The sequence below is a fragment of the Anomaloglossus baeobatrachus genome, chromosome 5, assembly GCF_048569485.1.
Source record: "Anomaloglossus baeobatrachus isolate aAnoBae1 chromosome 5, aAnoBae1.hap1, whole genome shotgun sequence".
Lineage (NCBI taxonomy): Eukaryota > Metazoa > Chordata > Amphibia > Anura > Aromobatidae > Anomaloglossus > Anomaloglossus baeobatrachus.
The window spans coordinates 535,705,919-535,733,145 of record NC_134357.1 but is presented as its reverse complement, the minus strand read 5'-3'; the positions used below and the strand labels follow the sequence as shown (position 1 = coordinate 535,733,145).

At 45.4% G+C, this 27,227-nt stretch overlaps 1 protein-coding gene across 1 annotated transcript in view; it reads right to left on the bottom strand.

Moving 5' to 3' along the window:
- Positions 1-27,227, bottom strand: part of LOC142312926 (uncharacterized) — a 130,151-nt gene that overhangs the window by 49,904 nt on the left and 53,020 nt on the right. The window contains 3 exon segments of the mRNA XM_075351914.1: positions 3,249-3,267; positions 5,835-5,902; positions 17,942-18,166. Of these exon segments, the coding sequence (XP_075208029.1) occupies positions 3,249-3,267; positions 5,835-5,902; positions 17,942-18,166 (312 nt within the window).

The window sequence follows — 27,227 nt, the reverse complement described above, 5'->3', positions numbered from 1 at the left end:
TGCGATCTCCAAACAGTGGTTTTTTGTGACGCGATGGGGCTTCCATTATCTTTGATTAATGGAACGCAATATGCGGTCCACCTCCACTGCGCGGAAATCACCTTTATGAGCAGCTTCGTGACTCGTACTATGCGCAAACATGTACCGGTGTTGGCAATTCATGCATTATCTAAACACACTATAAAAGCTTTGCAGCCCCTCACCCTGACACGCCTCCCGAAGAAGCAGTGGCGAAACATGTTGGGGTGACGGGACGTGGACTGCAGTGATCTCATACAGGTATATGCCTTTCTTTGCTTTTCCCATATTCTTGTAACTGTATATGACTGGGTCATTTAACTACTATCAGGGCTGAGCTAGATTATCGGCATACCTTTCTATTTAAACGGAGGTGGTGACTGTCAGTGATCCTAACACGGCACTTAGCACTTTTTCTGCATTATGCTGCAGCGATCTGACAACATATGCTGCTGATACCTATAAGCACTATTCACTTTATAATTTACTATTTGTGATTCTGACTGTTATCAGCACTATATTTATTATAAAACTACACATACATACTACATTCTATTTATTAATACCAGCACTAAGCACTTTGCATGGTTTTTGTTTATTTATTGAATGTTGTATTTTGCTTGATGTTATGGATCACTGTTACTTCAAACCACCATGCTTTATACTTCTTGTCCACGTTTCTGGTTGTTATAATGTGGTATTATCTTATATGAATTTTTACAACTTTTAATATAAATATTGTTTAATAAAAAATAAAATTTTAAATTATTGATGTATTTCTGTAGCTTTATTGGTTTGATATACCTTTTTCAAACCTAGTGTACAATTATTATTTTGAAGCTTCACCACTAATGTGGGGAATATTATACTGATTGGGCAAGCCTTTGTGTATAATTCTAATCACCAGCAACAGGGTTTTTAGTCTTTTTAAAGGCTCATCTCCCTGCCAAAGCAACAGGACAGAGCGCAGGAGTGCACAGAGAGCACTTTGACCCTACTTGGGACTTCTTAGGACTTTGCCTCATCTAAATACTTACAAGGAGGCCTGAACCAATGATGCAACCCTAAGGAGCCATTACAGCCTGGGTGTCCTCCCTCTTTTATCTATCTGGGACATCCACCACCAAGACTCCTAACACAACAGCAAGAACTCAGCAGATAAATACAAAGTCTCATAGATTTTCTGCAACCAGGTGAGCTATACCACTTTATTTTGGACTAAAGCTGGTGTCACACATAACGACGACGACAACGACGTCGCTGCTACGTCACCATTTTCTGTGACGTTGCAGCGACGTCCCGTCGCTGTCGCTGTGTGTGACATCCAGCAACGACCTGGCCCCTGCTGTGAGGTCGCCGGTCGTTGCTGAATGTCCAGCTTCATTTTTTGGTCGTCACTCTCCCGCTGTGACACACACATCGCTGTGTGTGACAGCGAGAGAGCGACGAAATGAAGCGAGCAGGAGCCGGCACTGGCAGCTGCGGTAAGCTGTAACCAGCGTAAACATCGGGTAACCAAGGGAAGACCTTTCCATGGTTACCCGATGTTTACGCTGGTTACCAGCCTCCGCTCTTGCTGCCAGTGCCGGCTCCTGCACTGTGACATGTGGCTGCAGTATGCATCGGGTAATTAACCCGATGTATACTGTAGCAAGGAGAGCAAGGAGCCAGCGCTAAGCAGTGCGCGCGGCTCCCTGCTCTCTGCACTGTGACATGTAGCTGCAGCACACATCGGGTTAATTAACCCGATGTGTACTGTACCTAGGAGAGCAAGGAGCCAGCGCTAAGCGCGGCTCCCTGCTCTCTGCACATGTAGCACAGCGACGTTATGATCGCTGCTTCTGCTGTGTTTGACAGCTAAGCAGCGATCATAACAGCGACTTACAAGGTCGCTGTTACGTCACCGAAAATGGTGACGTAACAGCGACGTCATTGTCGCTGTCGCTTAGTGTGACACCAGCTTAAGATCACTACATTCCATTGTTTGCTCTCTGACTCCTAGCAGTGGCTCATATTACCACATCCTGTCAGCTCTGATAAACCCCCACAGTGATAATTGTTCAAGAGCTCTCCTCAGTAAGCTTCCTGCATTTAAAGGATCCAGCCACCATATTGAATGAATCACCATATACCGGCATTTACTATTATATGGACTATTTAACCACCCCTAATACAATAAACAGCAGGGAAACGTCACTGAGGGAGCTGTGGTCTAGCTGCGGTCAGCAATAAGAGACAGTCTACAGTCTGCCAGCAGATTGGGTGATCAGATCTGCACCGACCTTACTCATCGGTGCACGGGATTCCGGGTTCAGACAGCACTTCTAACAGATGCTTAGCTGGTCTTGTCAGCGGCTCACAGAAGCACTACATCACGGACACTACTGCAAGCTGATCAGGTGGAAGAGCCTGCCACGTACTCAAGCACCGCAGATCTGGGAAGTGAAGGAACAAGACAGTATAGAAGTGGGATCATCACTCAAGCGAAGTCGTCGGGCTTCCCACGTACCCGAGCTCTGCAGACTATGGTTTAATCACCACCACAACAGAAGATTGAAATAGCAACGTTGAGGGGATGACAGGGAGCAGAGTGCAGCATTCATCCACAACTAAAGAATAGCTGCTGCCTATTTTATGTAGCATTGCATAGCTGAAAGCAACTTGTAAACAGATAAGTGGTGACTGCTGCATTCCCTTCATCCTTCCCATACTGGTACCTCACTATGCTACTACAACCTCTTAAGACTACCAAGAATAACTGAGTAAGCCTCAATTTGTGTGTGTAATATATATATATATATTTATTTATATAACAACAAAGCATTTACAGGCTCTGCAGATAGGATATATATGTAAATTGGGTATAATGTACACTTAGAGCTCAGCTAGCGCTCCATTGGAGCTGAGTAACTCAATATACGCTGTTTAACTTGTTTACAAGTACCCACAGCAACATACCCAGGAGGAGGGGGGGGATCCCTGTGGCACAGACACTACCCAATGTGAGCTCACGTTTTCGGCCCCAACCGCATGCTGTGTATGTGCCACAGTACCGTACCTTCCGTTCCATATATTTAAAGGTCCTAATTAAAACTTTAATTGAGAGTTATACTACAAAAGACCCCACAAATAAGCAGATTTTGAGCATACCACATCATAAGGGCCTGACCCACAGAGGAACCCCAAATATACCCTCCCATAAGGGTCTGTACCATAATACTACCACTCACCTGTTCATATCCAGATCCCCTAAAGCAGAGGAATGTAAGTATATCAGAATATCCGAAAACAAAATTGGAAACTGTAGATGTGACAGGGGAGATATTCGACTGAAATAACAACTTTACAGGAGGGAGAGGGGCGAATTAGGTAAGAGAAGGAAAAAAATCCTTAAAGCCACAATAGTTAACCTGTACAATAAACTACATTGTAAAAGTAGAATAAAAGCACATTATAAAACTCCTATTAATACACAATGCCGCCCAAAAATGATCCTAATAGTAAAAGAGTAGACAATAAAACCATGTATGAGGAGTGCATGGACCAAACCCCCCCATCAGCCCAAGGTCCTACTCAATCATCAAGGAAAAACAGCAGAGGAAACAATAGGGACCTATGGGTACCTGACCTCACTGGAGCAATTCTTCCAATTCAAGCCAAGTCAAAAAAGAAGCCAGAAGAGATTCAAATGACGAAGAATTCATGGCTAACTACAATGTGGGCCAGCCACTGGACCGGGAATTCTTCCACAACCTTTTCAGAGCTTACAACAAATCGCTTAAAACTGACTTAATGACATGAAAATATCTATGGCAATGATAGCCTCAAGATGGGAGACAACTGAAAGAGAAGTGGAGGAACTCTCAAAGGACACAAAGAACTTACAAAAAGAACAAGACAAGCTAAAAGAGGTGGTACAATTCCTAAGAAATAAATGGATAGAGAAGATAGAGACAGAAGAAGTAACTTAAAATTTCGAGGAATACCAGAAAAGATCAAAAACACAAACCTTATGACATATGTAAAGAAAATAGTGAAAAAAGCTTTACCCTCCCTCCCAGAATTGGAGTATTCATTTGAACGCATTCACAGGCTCCCAAAACAGACATTCTTAGCAGAAGAAATCCCCAGAGACGTCATTGTGAGATTTACGTTCTATAGAACAAAAGAAAAACTAATGGATTTCTTACGAAGCAACAAAACTTTACCATCCCCCCACGAGAACTTAAAAGTATTTATCGACCTTTCAAAGGAGACTTTGAAAAGAAGAAGAGATTATAAGCCAATCACGGATGCTCTGAGGAAAAATGACATCTTATACCGCTGGGGCCATCCAAACAATAATTTGGTCTTCACATTTAAGCAAAAAACCATGTCAATCGAAGAGCCGGAAGAGGGGCTGAAATTGGTCAAAGACTTGAAAATTGGATCTCCCCAACCTGGGAAGGAAAAAAGATGATCCCATGAGATAATTATCATTGCACCCTCGCTCAAGTCCCTTATCTGAATCGGGACCACCCTGATAGGCAGAAACCACTAGCCCACAAGGAGAAATTTGTTGTAATATATCTCCCACAATATATCTACCTTGTAACTTCACCCCATGTTTAGGTTTAAAATAGTTACCTCAAGTTTACCTGACATGATCAATAACATGACAAAAAGTATCCCCAGCAGGAGGAATATCAAATGTCTAGACCACACCAAGAGAAAAAGCCCCAAAAAAAAGCTATCAACCACCAAGATGACCACAAAATTCCTGACTATCAACGTCAATGGGTTAAACTCACCATAAAAAAGGTTTCTCATATGGAGGTACAGCCAGAAATTCAAAGCAGATATAATTGGACTACAGGAAACAAAATTCGCCCTTGAAAAAACACCCAAATTTGAACATAAATCATTCCCAACAATCCTTCTCTCTACAAATGAAAAGAAAAAAAATCAGGTGTGGCTCTCATTATAAGAGACTCAATAAGATTTGAAGAACTGAAAACGATAATTGACGCAGAAGGTAGATATCTAATAGTCATCTGCAAACTAAATAACACTACATACACACTAGCCAACATATACGCTCCCAACAAGGGACAAATTACCTTCCTAAATAGAGTACTATCTTTAATTAGATCACACCAAAGGGGGTCTCTTTTACTTTTCGGAGATTTTAACGCCATACCTAACCCTAAATTCGACTCTTCCAACAAAGGCAGGGTACTCAATGTCACTCTTGATTCTTCGATCAACCGAGAGGAGCTATACGACATCTTTAGATGCCTAAATACAACCTCAGTAGAATATACTTATTATTCAAACCCTCACAGATCCTTTTCAAGAATTGACCTAGTCCTTTCTGACATCAATACCTTACAGAAAAACAAATTACCATTCACCCTAGAGTGTGGTCAGACCACTCTCCCATCACATTTAAAATCCTCACCAATCATCACATTAATAAAACTTGGAGAGCTAACTCGTTTCTATTCGCCCACCCAGACCATAGCCTAAAAATACAAGATGATTTAAAAAATTATTTCAAATATAATGACATAGAAAATATCTCTATCACAACTCTATGGCAAGCCCATAAGGCAGTCATCAGAGGAACCCTGATCCAACTTAACGCTAAGATTAATAACATTAAACAAAAGAAAACCGAAGAGATTCTAAATAAAATTGGAGAACTAGAAAATTCACAAGCAAATAATCCATCAGATGACGCACAAAAAGAAATTTTAAAACTCAGACTAGACTTAAAAACCATTCTCTCAAACGAATACGAAAGATTCATACTGACCTCAAAATCCAATTTTTACCATCTCATGAATAAACATTCGGGTTTCTTAGCCAGAAGAACAAGAATTCTGAGGTCTAAGATCAAAATCTTACAGATAAGAGATAGGGACAACAAAATTTACAAAAATCCAAAAGACATTTCACTAAAATTCGAGGAATTTTTAAACAACCTATATAACTTATAAAATAATAAACTAGAAGACAAACCCACTAAGGAAGACATCAATCAATTCCTTGACTCGACTCAGTTACCCTCTCTGTCTAACGAAGATTTAAATTTCCTAAACACCCCATACAAAAACAGTGACATAATGGCTACAATAAACTCTCGAAAACAAAATAAAGCACCAGGACCAGATGGAATTCCCAATGAGTACTATAAAAAGTTTGCTACAATCTTAACCCCATATTTAACCACCCTCATCAATGAACTATCACTAGGCTTAAAATTACCTGAGGAGATGCAAGAAGCCACTATATCAGTTATGTATAAGGAAAAGGGAGACAGAGACCTCATTGGAAACTATGGATGCATTTTGCTCCTAAATTCTGACCTGAAAATATTAGCAAAAATCCTAGCCACCAGACTACAAAAAATAGTACCGAACCTTATACACAAAGATCAAGTGGGGTTCATTGCGAACAGAGGAGCAGAAGACGCTACCAGATGAATCCTAAACCTACTCACTCACTCATTGGAAACTAAAGGCTACTTTACATGCTGCGATATCGGTCCCGATATTGCTAGCGTGGGTACCCGCCCCCATCTGTTGTGCAACACGGGCAAATCGCTGCCCGTGCCGCACAACATCGCGCAGACCTGTCACACATACTTACCTGCCCGGCGACGTCGCTGTGGCCGGCGAACCGCCTCCTTTCTAAAGGGGCGTTCCAAGCGGCGTCACAGCGACGTCACTGAGCGACTGCCCAATAGAAGCGGAGGGGCGGAGATGAGTGGCCGGAACATCCCGCCCACCTCCTTCCTTCCTCATAGCGGCCGGGAGGCAGGTAAGGAGAGGTTCCTCGTTCCTGCGGCATCACACATAGCGATGTGTGCTGCCGCAGGAGCGACGAACTACATCGTTACTGCTGCAGTAACGATAATTGAGAATGGACCCCCATGTTACCGATGAGCGATTTTGCACGTTTTTGCAACGATGCAAAATCGCTCATCGGTGTCACACGCAGCAACATCGCTAATGCGGCCGGATGTGCGTCACAAATTCCGTGACCCCAACGACTCCGCATTAGCGATGTCGCAGCGTGTAAAGCCCCCTTTAGACTCCCACAGTCGTTATCACAATTGATGCTGAGAAGGCATTTGATTGGGTTCAGTGGAACTACTTACTACAAACTTTAAAAAAAATTGGCTTCAATGGGAGGGTATTAGATCTTATAAAATCATTCTACTCAAACCCGTCTGCGAGAATTTTAACAAATGGTCTCCTCTCGGGTAAAATCAACCTCTCGAATGGAACAAGGCAGAGATGTCCTCTTTCCCCGTCGTTCGATCTTTTCATTGAGCCCTTGGCGGAGAAGATCAGGATGGACAGCCGGATTAATGGCGTCTCTGCTAATAACAGACAATTCAAAGTGTCACTTTTCGCAGATGACATCCTACTCTCTCTAACGGATCCACTGAACTCGGTTAAACAGACCTTGGAAATTTTTAAAGAATTCTCAAGGGTCTCATTATATAGGGTCAATATGGATAAAACCCAGGCTATGCACATCAATCTGGATCAGGATCTATTAAAAGTCCTACAATCGGAAATTAAGTTTCAGTGGAATGTGGACAGCATGTCTTATTTAGGAATCAAACTAACAAAAAACACAAAGGACTGCGCTAACCAGAATATCACTGATATTTATAATACCATCCAAAAAGATCTACAACATCTATCCAAAGTAGAGCTTTCCTGGTTAGGAAAAATAAACACATACAAAATGCTGGAACTTCCCAAGCTACTTTATATATTCAGAACTATCCCATTACCAATCAAGAAAAAGCTTCTACAAAAACTACAAACTCAACTAACATCTTTGGTATGGGGTAAAACTAAATCTCGAGTAGCACAATCTACCCTAAACAAAAACATAATCAATGGGGGGTTGGGGATGCCAAACATAATGGCCTACTATCAAGCAACGACTATTAAAAGCAGCCAGAAGTATTGGAACAGAGATGATAAACCTGCATGGGTGGGACTTGAAGATTTTTATTGTCCAAATATAGAAGCTGAAAGTTGATGGCCGTGGCAGTCCCCCAGTACCAGTTATCCAGTCACCATTACTTAGCTAATAAAGCTGTGCCTGCACTACACCAGTATGTCACAGATAGCGTCACCCTTTCCTTGAAAAACTCTTGACTGACGGGTTGTATTTCACCACTGACAGCTGGATGAGCAAGAATGGTCAGGGGCATCACATCTTGCTTACTGTGCTCTGGGTGACTCTGAAGGCTGCGAGTTCAGGCAGGGAAGGGGCTGCCCCACATTTCTTGAAATCCCCAAGGCTTGCGGAACAAAATCTCTGTATGCTGCAGAGTTATGGACAGCTATTCAGGCCAAGTTTCAGCAATGGCTGTCTCCACTGAACCTGGAGCCAGGGAAAGTTGTGTGTGAAAATATTACGTACCTGGTGGCAGCGCTACGCCAAGGCAACCTCACACGTGCCTTCAATGGCACATGTCCTCAACCTGGTTGTACAGCAATTTCTAAACCATTATCCCCACCTGAATGCGCTGCTGCAGATTGTTAGCTGCCATCATCAGCATCACTATTCCAGCCATCTACATACTGGAGCAGACTTTGAATAGTCTGCAGGAGGAGGTGGTAGTCCCAGAAAAATAAGAGGAAGCAGAGGAGGATGCTGAAGGGAGACCAATATCTCTACAGTCAGGAATGTCATCATATAGGCGAGTGGCATGGGAAGGTGGAGTATAGCGATCGAGGGGGGGTTTATGCTATCATACAAACTGTTAGTGATGGTGCAGGAGTCGAGGAACAAATGGAAAAGGACTAGGAGGAAGAGGTTATGGCGCGCAACAGTCAGGAATAGGGATGGGCAATCCCGATCTGTAAAGATCGGCGATCTTACCGATCACATAGTGATCGTGTGCATGAGGTTTCCTGGGAAGCTTGTGTTACAGATCGGGTCCATATCGGCTGTGAAAAAAAGCACATTATTAAAAAAAATTATGATTTTACTTACAGGTCCCGCGACGCGTCCTGCAGACTCTGTCTCCCGGCCGCTTCTGCATCCGTCTGATCATTGCTGTGCTGCCCTGTAACCTGGATAATGACTGGAGGACCTTCCTTGACGTCATGGCCTCGTTACCAGTCAGGTGTGCATGCTGTATTACCTGGTTGGTTACAAACTGGTCACGTGACTATGGCGTCATCAAAAGGTACTTGTGCGCTGTGATGCGAGTGTTGTATTGCATCACGGCGCACAATCTCCCGACAGAAGCAGGTCAGCTGCGTTTATTTCCATGCAGCTGAGGCCCTGCTGTCGGGAGAGTGGGGTGATGCAATGCGAGACGCAAGTGCAGTCATACCCTCACTGTCAGTCTGCTTCATCGCTCTGTATAGTGCGATGTAGCAGAGCTGACAATGCTCTCTGAGCTTCTCACTTTGTATAGACTGTGTCTGTGCACAGTAATGAAAAAGAGTTGACAATGCTGTACCTGTTGACTACGTTGGACTAAGGATTTTTTTTTACTAAAAATGGAGTCTCTAAATAGTTTTTTTTATTTCTATTAAAATAAATTTCTCTGTGTTGTGTTTTTTTGTACTGTTTTCTAGAAATTCATGGTGGCCATATCTAATTTGGTGCTTACAATGAATTTCGGGCTTAGTACAATCTGAGAATACAAAGCTGGTAGTAGTAAGGGGGCCATATGTCTCGTCAAATCTGACAGGTGCCCCGCCCCTATCAAAGTGTATTAAACACACCCCCTCCCCTCTCCTGACAGGCCCTATATTTTATAGGCTTTTGATTAGGCTTTTGATTAGGGGTTTTGATAGTGCAACTACACAGGCCCTATATTTTATAGGCTTTTGATTAGGCTTTTGATTAGGGATTTGATAGTGCAATCCTGATAGTGTAAATGCTTAGGATCCCACTATTTTATTCACTGATTATGAGAAATCTGATTTAGTGTAATTGTTTGGAATCATACCATTTTATTCAGTGTGGTTTTGTTGCAGAATTCATTCTGCTAGTGTAATTTGATTGGGCATATTATGTATATGGCCAAATTTATTTTATAGGCGTTTGATACAGAATTCATTCTGATAGTGTAATACGGTTGGGCATATTATGTATATGGCCAATTATACTATTACGCGTCTTATGCTGTAAAGCACTTCTTATAGCACCCATGTAGAAAGTTTGTGTTTTATACTGTTTGTATAAAAATGAAAGACAGATTGTGTTTTATACTGTTTGTATAAAATGAAAGACAGACACACTATCAAAATTTAAAAAGTTTATTGCTCAGAGTTTAATTACATTCAGTTGCACATTACAGCCTTACCAAGAGGACAAGTTTCTTACCATTACAATGAGTGTTTCAAACCTGTATGTATAGATACAAAGAGGCCCTCCTATCTGATCAGAACCATCTTTACAATTACCCTTCAATGCAGAGATCAAATGCTTCCCACAGACTTATCAACAGGACATGTTTCTTACCATTACAATGAGTGTGTGAAACCTCTACGTATAGATACAAAGAGGACCTCCTATCTGATCAAAACCATCATTTACAACTACCCTTCAATGCATAGATCAAATACTTCACACAGCTTTACTAATACAATGAGACTCTAGCCCCTCATCAAAGAGGCACTCCTATCTGATCAAAACCATCATTTACAACTACCCTTCAATGCATAGATCAAATACTTCACACACCTTTACTAATACAATGAGACTCTAGCCCCTCATCAAAGAGGCCCTCCTATATGATCAAAACCATCATTTACAACTACCCTTCAATGCATAGATCAAATACTTCACACACCCTTACTAATACAATGAGACTCTAGCATTCAAAGCTGGTCCTAGCCAGATGAGATACATCTGTTGTCAATTTGAAATTAAGACATGATCAATGATCACTTCTGACTACTTGGCATAGGGGCATACAAAGCTGCTTATAAAGACAACCTGAATTGATCGAATGCTCTGGTGAAAGAGACGCGACAAAATCAGACACCATATTGTCATTTTCTTTTAAATCACTACTAAAGCATTGTAATATTTTATTGAATGACACTCCCCATGCTATATGGTACAAAACGTAAACACAGTAATGTCCGCATACTTTGCTAAATGTGTCCTGAATCTGAATGGATTGAAAACAATATAGTTCACTGTTTCTATTTAAGAAGGTTACAAACTCATCAGGAAATAAAACACTTGTTGGTGAACATCCGTAACTGTCAAAGAATATTGCCTTCTTATCATCGCAAAGTACAATCAATATCCAATGTCACCCACTTTGTCCGGAACTGTCTGTATTCACGATGTAGGCAGCGGGTCTCTGGGTCACTCTATATGCCGGTAGCAAATCACACGGAAACACTCCAGCAAATATGCGTTCTGTATAATAATCAGACTTCAACAGGTTTGTGAGCTGGAAGTTATCCATAATTAGATGTAATCAAATAGTACTTCTCTTCTATGGTTGATTTCAAGTATAGTTGTGTTGAGGGCATATACTATCATATTTACAGTATGCGGGGTAGGTAGCGCAAACCGCACTTCAGCACGTAGGTTACCCGATTTAACGAGCGAGAAATGACCACCAGGTTCTTGATCTGGTGATAAATCAAATGCAAACAATGTGAACCCGGCCATAAATTCTTCACGATCTATCGCCAGAGCATGATCAGATTTTAAACGGCCAGAAACATGAGCCAAAGACATAAATTCGTGGACGGCTAAGTCATCACTGAAATTAGGTTGGAAAGGGCGGGCTGGAAATGGTTGGCCATCCAGATAAAGCGATGAAAGACTTATATCGTAATGGTGAAAGCACAACGGGTTTTTATTGTACGATCCGCTAAAGGCTTCATTATCTACAAAGCCCAATATAACAGTTTTTGGAATTTGTCCCAAGAAGAGGTTCTCGTGGTTTGTAATTCGCGTGCCGGCTGGAATACTGTATACTTTCATGCAGGCCCTATCAATAGCGTATTTGGCAGTTGCGGCTAGTAGGGCCTGACTGTGGCCTATACGTACAGCTGGAGAGACTTGCACTCTCTTCACATAGAGTGACGCTTGTAAGATCTGCACTTTATATGGTTCTGCATCACCAGACATCAAACAAAAAGTGTCCTTATTCCTCGACAACTTGATCTTGAGGTCAAGCCCATTCAGTACGAGCTTTGGTTGATTAAATACATCTCCAAAAATTGGCCCTATGTCACGGCCAGGTGGACGGGCAGACCCAGGAGGTGGATCCACTGGGCCGAACTCCTAGATGGTAGTAAAGAGTCCGGTAGCTGGAGCACTATAAACAGCAGAACAGTCCGTGCACACGAGTATAGCGGAGAAGTCCCTGGGACCACGGAGTCACGGGTGGTAGTCCGGGTGACGCAGCTCTGGTTCGGAAGCCGAGATGATGTCAGGCGGGGTCCGGAACCTTTGGAGCGAGGTGATGAGTCACCGCAGGGATCCGGGATGGTGCGGACTGTCAGGATGGCAGATGGACAGCGTTCGGGGTTCGGGATACGGCAGGACTGGATGGCGAGGCAGGCACGGCTCTACGAGAGAGATAGGTAAGTACATGCACAGAAACACCAGGAGACCTGACTCCTAGCTTAGGAAACACGAAGATCAGGCCCCGCCCCCTTGGACAATAACCCCCTTTACACCCTGTACCTGTTTAGCCTCATTTCCTGTTAATGGACGCTGGCCCTTTAAGAAAGGGTCAGTGACCGCGCGCGCGCCCTAATGCGCATGCGCGCCGCCCGGGTGCCAGAAGCCAGGGAAGGAGGCTGCGAGGAGGACGCAGGGGAGCCGGCCAGGGCCTGGGAAGCCGTCGGGCGCCGGGATCGGGGACCAGGGGGCCTGGGAAGGACGGGCACCGGAGGCTGGAGAGCGGGGAGCGTGGCAGGTGAGCCGGGGAGCGGGGGTGAGGACCCGGGGAGCGGAACCGAGGACCCGGGGAGCGTGACAGTACCCCCCCCCCACGCCCCCCTCCCCGCAACCGGGACATGAAGGCACGGATCAGAGGAGTGCCCACGTTCTCCCTGGGCTCCCAGGACCTATCCTCAGGACCATACCCTTCCCAGTCCACCAGGAAGAACTGTCGACCTCGTACGGTCTTCATGGCCACGATATCCCTTACCGCATAGATGTCGTCATCGGCAATAGGTGGAGGAGCCGGACTGGCAGCAGCGGAGAAGGGACCAAGGACAACCGGCTTGAGCAGGGAGACGTGGAATGAGTTGGGTATCCTCATCGTGGCCGGGAGCTGTAGCTTGTAGGAGACCTCATTGATCTTGTTGAGGACTTTAAACGGCCCAATGTAGCGAGGACCCAGCTTGTATGATGGTATCTTCAGGCGGACGTACTGGGAAGCAAGCCAGACGAGATCTCCAGGAGAGAAACACGGAGGGTCCAGACGTTTCTTGTCAGCGTGTCTTTTCATCCGCAGGGAAGCACGCCCAAGGGACGCTTTGACAGAGTCCCAAATGGTTGCAAAGTCACGGGCTACTGTATCTGCAGCAGGGACATCCGAAGAAGGAGATACAGGCAATGGGATGGAAGGCTGAAGTCCGTAAACGACATGGAAGGGAGAGCTGGAGGAGGACTCACTGACGTGGTGGTTGTGGGAGAATTCAGCCCAGGGAAGAAGAGCGGACCAGTCGTCGTGATGGGCGTTAACATAGTGACGTAAGAAAGAGGTCAAGATTTGATTGACCCTCTCTACCTGGCCATTAGACTGAGGATGGTATGCAGATGAAAAGTCCAGAGTCACTCCCAGATGTTTACAGAGAGCCCTCCAGAAGCGGGAGGTGAACTGAGTTCCTCTGTCGGATACGATGTGTAATGGAAAGCCATGCAAGCGGAAGATGTGTTGTATATAGGCGTCCGCGAGTTCCTGAGCAGAGGGCAGTCCAGCCATAGGGACGAAATGGGCCATTTTAGAGAACCGATCCACCACGACCCATATGACTGTGTGTCCGGAGGACAATGGCAAGTCCGTAATAAAGTCCATTGCTATGTGTTGCCATGGAACTGACGGTATCGGCAGAGGCAGAAGATGGCCATATGGGAGGTGTTTGGGCGTCTTGTTCCTGGCACAAGAGGTACAGGCGGATACAAAAGCAGCGACGTCCGTGCGAAGGGATGGCCACCAGTAATGACGTACAATCGCACCCCATGTCTTTTTCTGACCAGCATGACCGGCTGTTTTCGAGGCATGTCCCCAGTGTAACACTTTTTCCCTGTCTACCTCGGAGACATAGGTCTTCCCAGGCGGTATCTGGGCCAGGGTGACAGGGGCCACCGGAATGATTTTACTAGGACAAATGATGGGTTGGGTAGTCTCTTCCTCCTGCTCCATGGGCATGAAAGACCTGGACAAGGCATCAGCACGTACATTCTTGTCCGCGGGTCGGAAGTGAAGCTGGAAATCAAACCTGGCAAAGAATAGGGACCACCTGGCTTGCCGTGGTTTCAGTCGCTGAGCGGACCGCAGGTATTCCAAGTTCTTGTGGTCCGTGTAAATAATCACGGGGTACACTGCCCCTTCCAGGAGGTAGCGCCATTCCTCCAAAGCCAGTTTGACTGCCAAGAGCTCTCGGTCACCGATGGTGTAGTTGCGTTCAGGCGCTGAGAAGCCCTTGGAGAAGAATCCGCAAGTCACCATCTTCCCGGAGGAGGACTTTTGCATGAGCACTGCTCCGGCTCCTGAGGAGGAGGCATCCACCTCCAAGGTGAACTGGCGGTTTAACTCCGGACGGTGAAGTACAGGAGAGGAGGCAAATGCCCGCTTCAGAGAGCTAAACGCGGCGTCAGCCGCGGGTGACCAGTCCTTTGGATTAGCCTCCTTCTTAGTCAGGGCGGAGAGAGGAGCAGTCAAGGCAGAGAAGTGAGGTATAAACTGGCGGTAGTAGTTGGCGAATCCCAGGAAGCGTTGGATTGCCTTCAGTCCAGAAGGAGGAGGCCAGTTGAGAATGGCGGAGACCTTCTTGGGATCCATCTGCAGTCCGGTATCAGAGATGATGTACCCCAGGAAGGGGAGAGAAGACTGCTCAAAGACACACTTCTCATACTTTGCGTACAGACGATTCTCTCTCAGTCTTTGTAGAACCAGCTGTACGTTTTCTCTGTGGGTTTGGAGGTCCGGAGAGAAGACAAGGATGTCATCTAGATACACTACCACACAGATGTAGAGAAGGTCCCGGAACACGTCGTTCACCAGTTCTTGAAAGACAGCAGGAGCGTTACACAGGCCGAAGGGCATCACGCAGTATTCATAATGTCCATCGCGTGTATTGAACGCGGTTTTCCATTCGTCACCAGAGCGGATGCGGACTAGATTGTAAGCACCCCGAAGATCCAGCTTGGTGAACACACGAGCTCCTCTAAGCCGGTCAAACAATTCGGGAATGAGCGGCAGTGGGTACTTGTTTTTTACGGTGATTTGATTCAAACCCCGGTAGTCTATGCATGGGCGTAAGTCGCCCTCTTTCTTCTTGACAAAGAAGAAACCTGCTCCAGCAGGAGAGGAGGATCTCCGAATGAACCCCCTTGCCAGGCTCTCTGAGATGTAAGCAGACATGGCCCTTGTTTCGGCTGGAGATAAAGGATATATCCGTCCTCGTGGTGGTGTTGTTCCTGGGAGCAGGTCAATGGCACAATCGTATGGACGATGTGGCGGCAGTACCTCGGATTCCTTTTTATCAAAAACATCTGCAAAGGACCAATAGGCCGAGGGCAGCCCCGGTAGGTTCTCTGGAACCGGAGGTCGTCGGATGGGTTGTATGGACTTTAGGCACCTCTCATGACACGAAGAGCCCCATCGGGTGATTTCGCCAGTGCCCCAACTGACTGATGGTTCGTGTGTCCGCAACCATGGAAGTCCCAGCAGGATCTGGTGGGACATGTGTGGGAGGACGTAGAAAGCGATGTTCTCGGTGTGAAGGGCACCGATACGCAGTTCGACCGGCCTGGTGATCCAGGAGATGGCTTGTCGAGTGGAATAACAGGCACCCGGTACTTGTCCACCGTGGTCTGCTGGATGAAATTGCCTGCTGCCCCGGAATCGAGGTAGGCATCAGCCGTGAACCGCGTCTCTCCTGTTGTCACTTGCACTGTCCATGTAACCGGGTCAGAGAGAGTCCCAGCACCTAGGGTGGCCTCTCCTACCAACCCTAGGCTTTGGAGTTTCCCGGCCTCTCTGGACAGGAGCGTAGCAGGTGTGTGCCCTCACCGCAGTAAAAGCAGAGACCCTTGGCGAGCCGCTCTGCTCGACGTTGTTCAGACTGACGCACTCGGTCGATCTGCATGGGCTCGTGGACGGGAGCCCCAGCTGTCGATGACTGAAGTACGGAGGGTTTCTGCGGAGGAGGGGAATGCCGTACCGGACGTCTCTCACGGGACGCTTCCTTGGATCGCTCCTGAAAGCGAATGTCCACTCGAGTCGCTAGGGCAATCAGGGCATCTAGGGTGGTCGGTACGTCACGACCCGCCAGCTCGTCTTTAATTCGCCCTGAGAGTCCTTCCCAGAAGGCGGCGGTTAGGGCCTCGTTGTTCCACCCTAGTTCTGAGGCCAGGGTGCGAAACCGGATCGCGTATTGACCCACCGTCAGAGTCCCCTGACGTAAGCGGAGAAGAGACGAAGCAGACGCGGAGGCGCGTCCGGGCTCATCGAAGGTGCCACGGAATGCCTGCAGGAAGTCCTGGATGTTCGTGGTCACAGGATCCCCCTTCTCCCACAAGGGGTTCATCCACGCCAGTGCCTCACCCTCTAGATGGGACATGATGAAGGCGACCTTGGCTTGGTCGGAGGCAAACAAATGCGGCAGCTGCGTGAAATGGAGGGAGCATTGGTTTAAGAATCCCCTGCAGGTCTTGGGGTCTCCGGCGTACCGGGGTGGTGAAGCCAACCGAAGTCTGGTGGTATCTGAAGAAGTCGCCACAGGAGCTGGAGCCGTGGCTTGACTAGTGGAAGCCCGGGATGTTGAAGTCGTAACTGCCGCTTGTAGCGTGTTCAGGCGGGCGTCCACAGAAGACATGAATTGCAGCATGCGGGTCTGAGTCTCACGCTGGCGTTGGAGTTCCTCCTGTACGGCTGCTAGTGCTGCAGCGGGATCCATGGCCTGATCTTACTGTCACGGCCAGGTGGACGGGCAGACCCAGGAGGTGGATCCACTGGGCCGAACTCCTAGATGGTAGTAAAGAGTCCGGTAGCTGGAGCACTATAAACAGCAGAACAGTCCGTGCACACGAGTATAGCGGAGAAGTCCCTGGGACCACGGAGTCACGGGTGGTAGTCCGGGTGACGCAGCTCTGGTTCGGAAGCCGAGATGATGTCAGGCGGGGTCCGGAACCTTTGGAGCGAGGTGATGAGTCACCGCAGGGATCCGGGATGGTGCGGACTGTCAGGATGGCAGATGGACAGCGTTCGGGGTTCGGGATACGGCAGGACTGGATGGCGAGGCAGGCACGGCTCTACGAGAGAGATAGGTAAGTACATGCACAGAAACACCAGGAGACCTGACTCCTAGCTTAGGAAACACGAAGATCAGGCCCCGCCCCCTTGGACAATAACCCCCTTTACACCCTGTACCTGTTTAGCCTCATTTCCTGTTAATGGACGCTGGCCCTTTAAGAAAGGGTCAGTGACCGCGCGCGCGCCCTAATGCGCATGCGCGCCGCCCGGGTGCCAGAAGCCAGGGAAGGAGGCTGCGAGGAGGACGCAGGGGAGCCGGCCAGGGCCTGGGAAGCCGTCGGGCGCCGGGATCGGGGACCAGGGGGCCTGGGAAGGACGGGCACCGGAGGCTGGAGAGCGGGGAGCGTGGCAGGTGAGCCGGGGAGCGGGGGTGAGGACCCGGGGAGCGGAACCGAGGACCCGGGGAGCGTGACACCCTAATAGATCTACAGTCTTAGAGTTCCTGGTTATACGCGCTCTTTTGACAAATCCAGCATTTAGACCATCCAAGGCCCGATCATTATGATGACCTGCAGTGTCTTTATAGAACAATCCAGCGGTAAACTGTGTCGATAGTGTTTGCGTGCTGTAATTTAAAAGAGTTTCAATGTACGCTCTATAGCTGTAGAGGTTATCCGACTGCGAGATGAGGCGATCTCCAAGAGTGATATCGACCTGATTAAACAATGTTGTCAGGGGGTAATTTATAAACGCAACACGCGCACCATCGCCGATAGCCGTATTATCTTGTTTCACGATACGGCAATTTATGTACAGTAGGGTATTGTTCAGATCATAATAATATTCACCGCTCCCCGATATGAAAAATTCCAGGGGGGCATTGTCCGACAGAGCCGCAATAGGTTGTACTTCTACAAAAAGCGATTTCTCAATACTTGTTTGCGTAGGGGGAATGACAAAAATATCCAGTTCAGATTTTGGTTTCATTAAAAAATACTTTGGTATTGCCAAAGTCAAGGTATACCCCCCAAGAGATTTATTTTTTCCTGTTCTGCCAGTAAAACTCAACAAAAAATTAATGTTCCCTCTTTGCTACACATGCGCTGAAAATTCACAGACAGAGGTTTGCGGTCATACTGACGAAGAAAGGTCTCTGACAGGTACATGGTGCACTATAGAGATTGAGCTGGCTGTAGAAAAAGGCTACAGGACAGCGCACATCTATGAAATCTGGCATTTTCCTGAAACCAGTGATGATCTGTTTGCCCCATACATTAAATTACATCTTAGGGATAAGCAGGAAGCTTCCGGCTATCCCAGCTGGTGCACTGATGACGCCAAGAAACAGCAATACATTGACTGTTTTCTAGAGAGAGAAGATGTGCAATTGCACCATGAAAATATAGGCGTGAATCTGGCTAAGAGGCAAATATCTAAGCTGTTTTTAAATTCTTTATGGGGTAAGTTTGCACAGCGATCTAATTTACCTTGTACCAGCATTGTTAGTGACCCCGATGAGCTTTTTCAGCATGTGTTTCTACCGTACTATGACGTTTCAATGCTTCATTTTATTGATGATGAAACAGCGACCATTAATTGGAAATATGCAAAAGGCCACCACACCGTCAACAAAAACACAAACATTTTTATTGCCTGTTTTACAACGGCGTATGCCAGACTAGAGCTTTATTCTCTGCTGGACCGGTTGCAGGAAAGGTGTCTTTATCACGACACAGATTCAGTTATTTTTGTGCAGAGAGATGGTGAGTGGAACCCGACTTTAGGTGATTACCTGGGGGAATTGACCAGTGAGATACCCGAGGACACTTACATCACCGAATTTGTATCTGCGGGCCCAAAAACCTACGGATACAAACTCAATAATGGCAAAACTGTTTTAAAAGTGAAGGGTATAACACTCAATGTTGCTAACACACAATCTATTAATTTCAACAGTCTAAAAGATTTAGTACTGGACTATCCGCGTAATTGTGACGCAGAAACCCAGAGACGTATTATTATTGAACAATCGGGTATTGTGAGAAATAAAAAGTACTGGGATATCGAAACAAGGCCATTACGCAAAACACAAAAGTGTGTTTACACAAAGCGCCGGCTGTTAGACGATTTTACCACCCTTCCATTCGGCTATTAGTTGCGGATCATGATGGACCCGAGACTGCAGCTCCCATTCTCCTGTATTCTAGCAGGGCCATCTAATTCTGGAAAAAGTTATTTCGTAAAACAGTTATTACATAATATTGAAACCGATTTTTCGCACAAACCCGATAATATTGTTTGGTTTTATTCATGCTGGCAAAAACTGTATGATGAAGTTTCTCTCTCTTTTCCCAACATCAGATTTGTGGAGGGTCTGCCGCATACATTCGTAGATGATGACTTATTCCCGCCTGACAGGGTAAATTTGACTATTGTTGATGACCTAATGGAGAGTGCTAGTGATAACTGTGAGATAGAAAAAGCATTTACCAAGTATGTACACCACAGAAACCTCAGCATTTTCTACCTGGTACAAAACATATTTTGTCAGGGTAAGAAAAGTCGCACGATAAATTTGAACACAAAGTACATGGTACTTTTTAATAATCCTCGAGATAAATTACAAATTGTTACGTTAGCACGCCAAATGTACCCCGGAAAAACGCGCTTCTTCTTAGAAGCTTTTGAGGATGCCACACGGGAGCCTTATGGGTATTTGCTAGTAGACTTGAGAGCCAATACCCCTGAGGATCTTCGTTTAAGGACGGGGTTGTTTCCACCAGCTATGCCCGCTGTATATATCCAAAAGAAAATTACTTCTAAAAACTGAATTTTACACTAAATCAGACATTCTATGCTGTGTACGCAGTGTTGTAAAGATGTCTGAGAGAATCCGTCGTAACTGGGCTCTCTTAAAAACGCTGGTGAAGGCAACTCCTGCTGTCAGAAAAACTATTTTATGCAATGCGAGCCGTGATTTAATTACAGCCATTGCAGAGATTGCATTAAACATCTTGAAAGGGCGAATTCCTCTGAAAAAGCGGCAAAAAAATATACTAAAGAAGTGGCGTAAAGCTATAAGAACCCTGAGTGATAAATCACAGCCCATAAAGAAAAAGAAACGTCTACTAAAGCAGACCGGCGGGTTTATAGGTCCTCTTTTAGGCTTTGCAATCCCGATAATAACAAGTCTACTCACGGGCAAATAATGCAACATACAGAGAAAATGTATCTAGTCCCCAAACAAGAACTAATCAAACTAAACCCTCCAGTTAGCGGCAACATACAACAGAATGTTATTCGCCGCCTTGATGATGAAATTAGCGAAATTTTACAGCGTCGTGACATACCAGACGATGTGAAAATTAAAAAATATAGCGATGTACTACAGAGATACTTGGTTCATGCTAAACACGATGCGATGGAATTATCAACTTTAAAGATCATTAACACTCCCGAGTCTGATCATCAGCAATTGTCAAATTCAGACCCTAATGAAAACAAAACAGCCATTGAAATTGTAAGTCATGTAAACCAGCGATATAAAAAGAATGCAGAATTTTTACTAAACAGACTGCTGCAGAACAAAAATATTACATCGTGGAATGATAAAAACGAGTTTATTTTCAGAGGTTCTGTAATACCGGGATCGAACATGCTGGATTTAGTACGTAATACAACACAGAGCCATGCCTTGACTAACAGAAATTTACCCCAGGGATGGAATACGTTTATGCAGGCAATGGCCGAGTTAAATATACCGTCTACCATAGTGGGTAATCCCACTACTAGAGCGCTTTTAGACAGCTTAAAAATGCCCATCAATGAAGCTAGTGGCATATCTAAACCTCAGACTCTATCGACACCACGCCGTCCAATTCAATCTTTACATTCTCCATTAGGTTTGACACAAGCAAGTTTGCTGCCTAAAAAAAGGACTTTCCTGATACTGCAATCAATGTGGCTCACAATGTAACAGCTGGACTGATGAATTGTTATACTCTAAATAATTATGTAAGAGACGTAACATATGTATATTATTAAATAGTGTATTATGCCAGTGATTATAATTTTATATTGTACTGTTTTACAAGTGTAATGTATATGACGTTTTGCATTCCTACTGAATTGATGTGCAACTGAATGTAATTAAATTCTGAGCAATAAACTTTTTAAATTTTGATAGTGTGTCTGTCTTTCATTTTATACAAACAGTATAAAACACAATCTGTCTTTCATTTTTATACAAACAGTATAAAACACAAACTTTCTACATGGGTGCTATAAGAAGTGCTTTACAGCATAAGACGCGTAATAGTATAATTGGCCATATACATAATATGCCCAACCATATTACACTATCAGAATGAATTCTGTATCAAACGCCTATAAAATAAATTTGGCCATATACATAATATGCCCAATCAAATTACTCTAGCAGAATGAATTCTGCAACAAAACCACACTGAATAAAATGGTATGATTCCAAACAATTACACTAAATCAGATTTCTCATAATCAGTGAATAAAATAGTGGGATCCTAAGCATTTACACTATCAGGATTGCACTATCAAATCCCTAATCAAAAGCCTAATCAAAAGCCTATAAAATATAGGGCCTGTGTAGTTGCACTATCAAAACCCCTAATCAAAAGCCTAATCAAAAGCCTATAAAATATAGGGCCTGTCAGGAGAGGGGAGGGGGTGTGTTTAATACACTTTGATAGGGGCGGGGCACCTGTCAGATTTGACGAGACATATGGCCCCCTTACTACTGCTGGTATTAACCCCTTTATTACTCAACGTGCCACCCGGGTCCAGGGCCGCTGGACGAGTCTGGTAAAGCGCCTGGAAATGGCGCTAAGAAACAATGCACCATTTCCAGGAGTGGCTGCAGGCTACGGAGAATCCCAGCCACCAGCTGCCCGGCTTTACCTGACTGGTGATCAAAATATGGCGGGAGCCCATGCATTTTTTTTTAATTATTTTTTTCAAATAAAAAAAATGAATGGGCTTTCCTGTATTTTGATCGCGAGTCAGGTAAAGCCAGGCAGATAGGATCGGCAGCCTGTAGCTGTCTGCTTTATCTCCGCTGATAATCAAAAATACCGCGGAGCGCTGTAATTTTTTAAAATTATTTTTACAGTACTGTAAAAAAACAAAAATGACATAGCGCTCCGCGGTATTTTTGATTCTCAGCGCACATAAAGCAGACGGCTACGGGCTGCGACCCCCATCTGCCTGGCTTTGCCTTGGCCGGCAATCAAAATATGGGGAAGCCCATTTGTTCTTTTTAATTATTTAAAAAAATAATTAAAAAACAAATGTGTGGGCTCCCACTGCATTTTCCATTGCTAAGGGTAATCCAAGCAGCTACTGGCTGCTAGTCAACACTGCTTGGTGTTACCTTCATTGGTATTGGAAAATTTATGGAAGCTCGGTGGCACGCTGGGTAATAAGGGGTTAATACCAGCTTTGTTTTACCAGCTGGTATTAAGCCAGAGATTCTTAATGTCAGATCAAGTTTGACCTGGCCATTGAGAATCTCCAATAAAGGGTTAAAAAAAACACTCCACACAGAGAAAAAATACTTTATTAGAAATAAATACACAGACACACTTAGGGACTCCATCTTTATTACTCCCTCTCAGCTCTCTAAGATCCTGGTCTTCTGTCTTCTTCAACCGATCTAGCTCTGCTATATCACAAAGCACGGAGGATGAAGAACGCTGCTCCTCCCCTTGCAGTCTACTCATTCAATGAGTGAGCAGAGTTGGTAAGCGGTGACGTCACTGCTGCCACCGTTGCCATAGTAACCTAATGAGCGGGTTACTATAGCAACGGTGATTTCCGATCACCTGATTCCCGGCGTCGCTATTCATCGGCTGTGGCATTACAGTGTGTGGCAGCCAATCAATGCATGTGGGTTGATTCTGTAAAGAACACCAACATGAAGGCAGGGGGAGCCGAGCATCTTGCTGGTACACAGTGCTCGCCGAGCATACAGAGTACTGAGATGCTCGGGCGAGCACCGAGTGCCGGCGAGCATGCTGACACTACAGGAACTTGCATGACATCATAGTCATGTGACCAGTCTGTAGCCAATACAATATTCACACCTGACTGGTCACGTGCTATGATGTCACGGAAGATCCTTCAGTGAGCGATGGTTACCGGGAGGGCACAGCCATGATCAGACTTGGAAGCAGGAGCGGCGGGAGACAGAGTGTGCAGGACGCATCATGGGTCTTGTAAGTATGATGACAATGTTAATTATTAACTGTATTCTTTATTTTACAGCCCCCCACCCCATCCCATAACTGTAAAGTCCAAGATCAGTAATCAGACGCAAGATCGTTTTATCTCGATCTTTATCAAATGATCGGGCGAGTCTCCTGACCATTGGGGTATCGCCCATCACTAGTCAGGAGATGATGAAGCTATTGATCCCCTCTCCGTTGTCCATGGTTGGTGGGAAGTTGATTGGAAAGGACGAAGGAAGCAAGCTTAAGTGTTACCCCACCACTAACACACCATGGACTGGTAGCTCAGGTATGTGCCCCACACATGAGCGCCTTCTTGCTGCACTATCTGCAACATGATTCCTGAATTGTTAGGCCATGTGCGCATGTTGCGTAATTACATGCTTTTACGTTGCTTTTTAGAACGCAGCGTTTTGCATGCTGTCAAAACGCGTTCTAAAAAGTAACATGTCAATTGTTTTGTGCGTTCTGGATGCTTTCTCCACTCTGTCTATGGGAGAGGCAGCATCCAGAACACCCGAATTCTGCAGGAATTCTGCAGACACCAAACTTTTCAGCTGCGTTTTGAATCGCACAAGCAGTGACTTTACGCTGCGGTGCAGAACGCACTTACGTGCGCACATAGCCTTAGTATTAAAAATAGTGCGGACTACTGGGTTTCCACTCTGTTAGATCCATAGTAGAAAAGTAAATTTAGCCAGATGTTTCCTCCCCTGGAAAGGGACATGAGTATTCTGGAGTATCAAAACTAACTTGTACACATTCTTAAGGCTATATGCACACGCTGCAGCTTTTTCTGCACACAAACTGCAACCAAAACTTCACCTTGTCACAGAAAGACTGGAAATGTAAAAAAAACAACACTTGTAACGATGGTGCATTTTTACTACGATTTTACTGTGTTTTTGACGTGATTTTGTTAATGCATTTTTTAAAGGCGAAACAAAATATTATAGGATAAGATAATTGTTAGATAGCTAGAATAGATGGATAGATAGAAAAAAATTGAAAGTATAGATAGAATAAAATAACAGAATATCTTATTAGAGGGATAGCAAGCTTGGCCAGCTGTGTTTTTAATTTTTTTGGGGGGGGGGGGTAAAAAATGACATGGGGTCCCCCCTATTTGTCATATCCAGCACAGGAACAGCAGCAGTTGCAGGCCTGGCTGCCTGGTTATGAAAAATAAAGGGGATCCCATGCTTTTTCTTTTTTTTTAAATGACATGGGGTCCCCCCCATTTTTCTAAAACCAGCCAAGGTACAGCAGACAACTTTCTAGCCTATCAATAGAAGCCCACAGCCACTGTGCCACAGTGGTGTATGCATAAGATGCGCCAAATCTGGAGCTGGACCCAGTTCTTCCTGCTACCCTGGTGCGGTGGCAATCAGGGTAATAACGAGGTATGGTAGCCCACAGCTGCCTTTTAAGTCCTAGATTATTGATAGCAGCCGTCTATGAGACCCTACCCCCATCACTAATCTGTAAGTGAAAGTAAATAAACACACCCCCAAATATCATTTATTTGGGGGTATAATTTATTTAGAATAAAATAAAAAGCACCCTCTTTCACCACCTGATTAACCCCCAAACACCTCTGCAGGTCTGAAGTAATCAACACGAGGTTCAACAGCGATTGAGCTCTACTACATCCCTGTCCTGTCACAGCGAGCGTCATTGAGCATGTCTGTCAGCTGTGAGTGCAGACAGAGCTGCATGATCAAAATGAACTCTGGTGAACCCCTGACATTACAGCTGCAGAAACCCGCAGTACGGCGTGTGTCACGGCAGTGACGTCACAGGTTCACCACTGTGAGGTTCAGGCCACAACTGAAGTGAGTCCTCCACCTGTAACTCACTTCAGTCGTGGCCTGATTTGCAGTCATAGGTGGAGGACTCCAGAAGCTCACAGTGGGCAGTCTTGTTCTATGGCGCTCGCTGTGAGCATCAGATGTAGCAGTGCTGGAAGCGTTGTGGGACCTCGTGTTGATTATGTCAGACCTGCAGAAGTGTTACTGGGGTTAATAAAGTGGTGAAAGAGGGTGCTTCCTTGTCTTTTATTTCAAATAAAGGATTTTTAGGTTGTTTGTGTTTATTTAATTTTACTTACAGATTAATGATGTGGGTGTCTCATAGACGCCTGCCATCACTAATCTAGGACTTAGTGGCAGCTATGGGCTATTATTAACTCCTTATTACCCTGATTGCCACTGCACCAGGGCAATCGGGAAGAGCTGAGTTAAGTGCCAGCACTGTCACATCTAATGGATGCGGCAATATCCGGGCAGCTGCTGGCTGATATTTTTAGGCTGGGGAAAGCCTAATAACTATAGACCTCCCCAGTCTGAGAACTTTCAGCCCCTAGCTGTGGGGCTTTATCTTGGCTGGGTATCAAAATTGGGGGAACCGCACGCTGTCTTTTTTTTTAAATTATTTATTTTACTATACAATATAGACCGACCCACGGATGTCTGTGATTGGTTGCAGTCAGACAGCTGTCACTCAGCGCAGGAGTGGGTCTTACTGCAACCAATCACAAATGCCGGTGGTCGGGAGAAGCAGTGAGTAAGTATTGAGCCTAATGAGCAGCCCCAGAAGAAGAATGAGAGGCAGCGGCAGCAGTGTGACAACTGCGCCGGTGATCAGTGAGAATGAAGTGCTTGGAAAGAGAGAGAGAGAATTAATTTATCCTGGAACAATATGGCTGACCAGAGTTTTTTGTGAGAAAAACGCAAGTGAAACACATGCAAAACGCACAAATTTGGTAGCATGCATTTTTCCTTGCATTTATCATCCCCTCATTGATTTGAATGGGTGACAAAATGTGACAAAAACATAAGAAGAATGAACATGCTGCTCCTTTTTGTCAAAAAGTTTTGACAAATAAACTGCAGACAAAAAAGATTGCAACGTGCATACAGCAGATCTGAATTCTCATAGACTGTGCAGGGAAGTCAAAAGTCAGAACTTGCTGACAAAAAATCTGCACCAAAAAAGTGGCAAAAAACGCAGCGTGCGTATGTAGCCTAAGGGTGGCTTTACACGTTGCAACATCGCTACTGATATATCGTCGGGGTCACGTCGTTAGTGACGCACATCCGGCGCCGGTAGCGACATCGCAACATGTAAATCCTAAGTGCGACGATGAACGAGCACAGAAGCATTAAAAATCGCTGATCTGTGTAACGTCGTTCATTTCCATAATGTCGCTACATCAGGAGATGCGATGTTGTTTGTCGCTCCTGCGGCGTCACACATCGCTGTGTGTGAAGCCGTAGGAACGACCAGCAATGTGGAAGGAAGGAGGTGCGCGGGATGTTATGTCCCGCTCATCTCTGTCCCTCCGCTTCTATTGACCGGGCGCTTAGTGCCGTCGCGGTGACATCGCTGTGACGCAGAACGCACCTCCCCCTTGAAGGAGGGATTATTCGGCGGTCACAGCGACGTCGCCGACCAGGTATGTGCGTGTGAAGCTGCCATAGCGATTATGTTCGCTACGGCAGCAATCACAA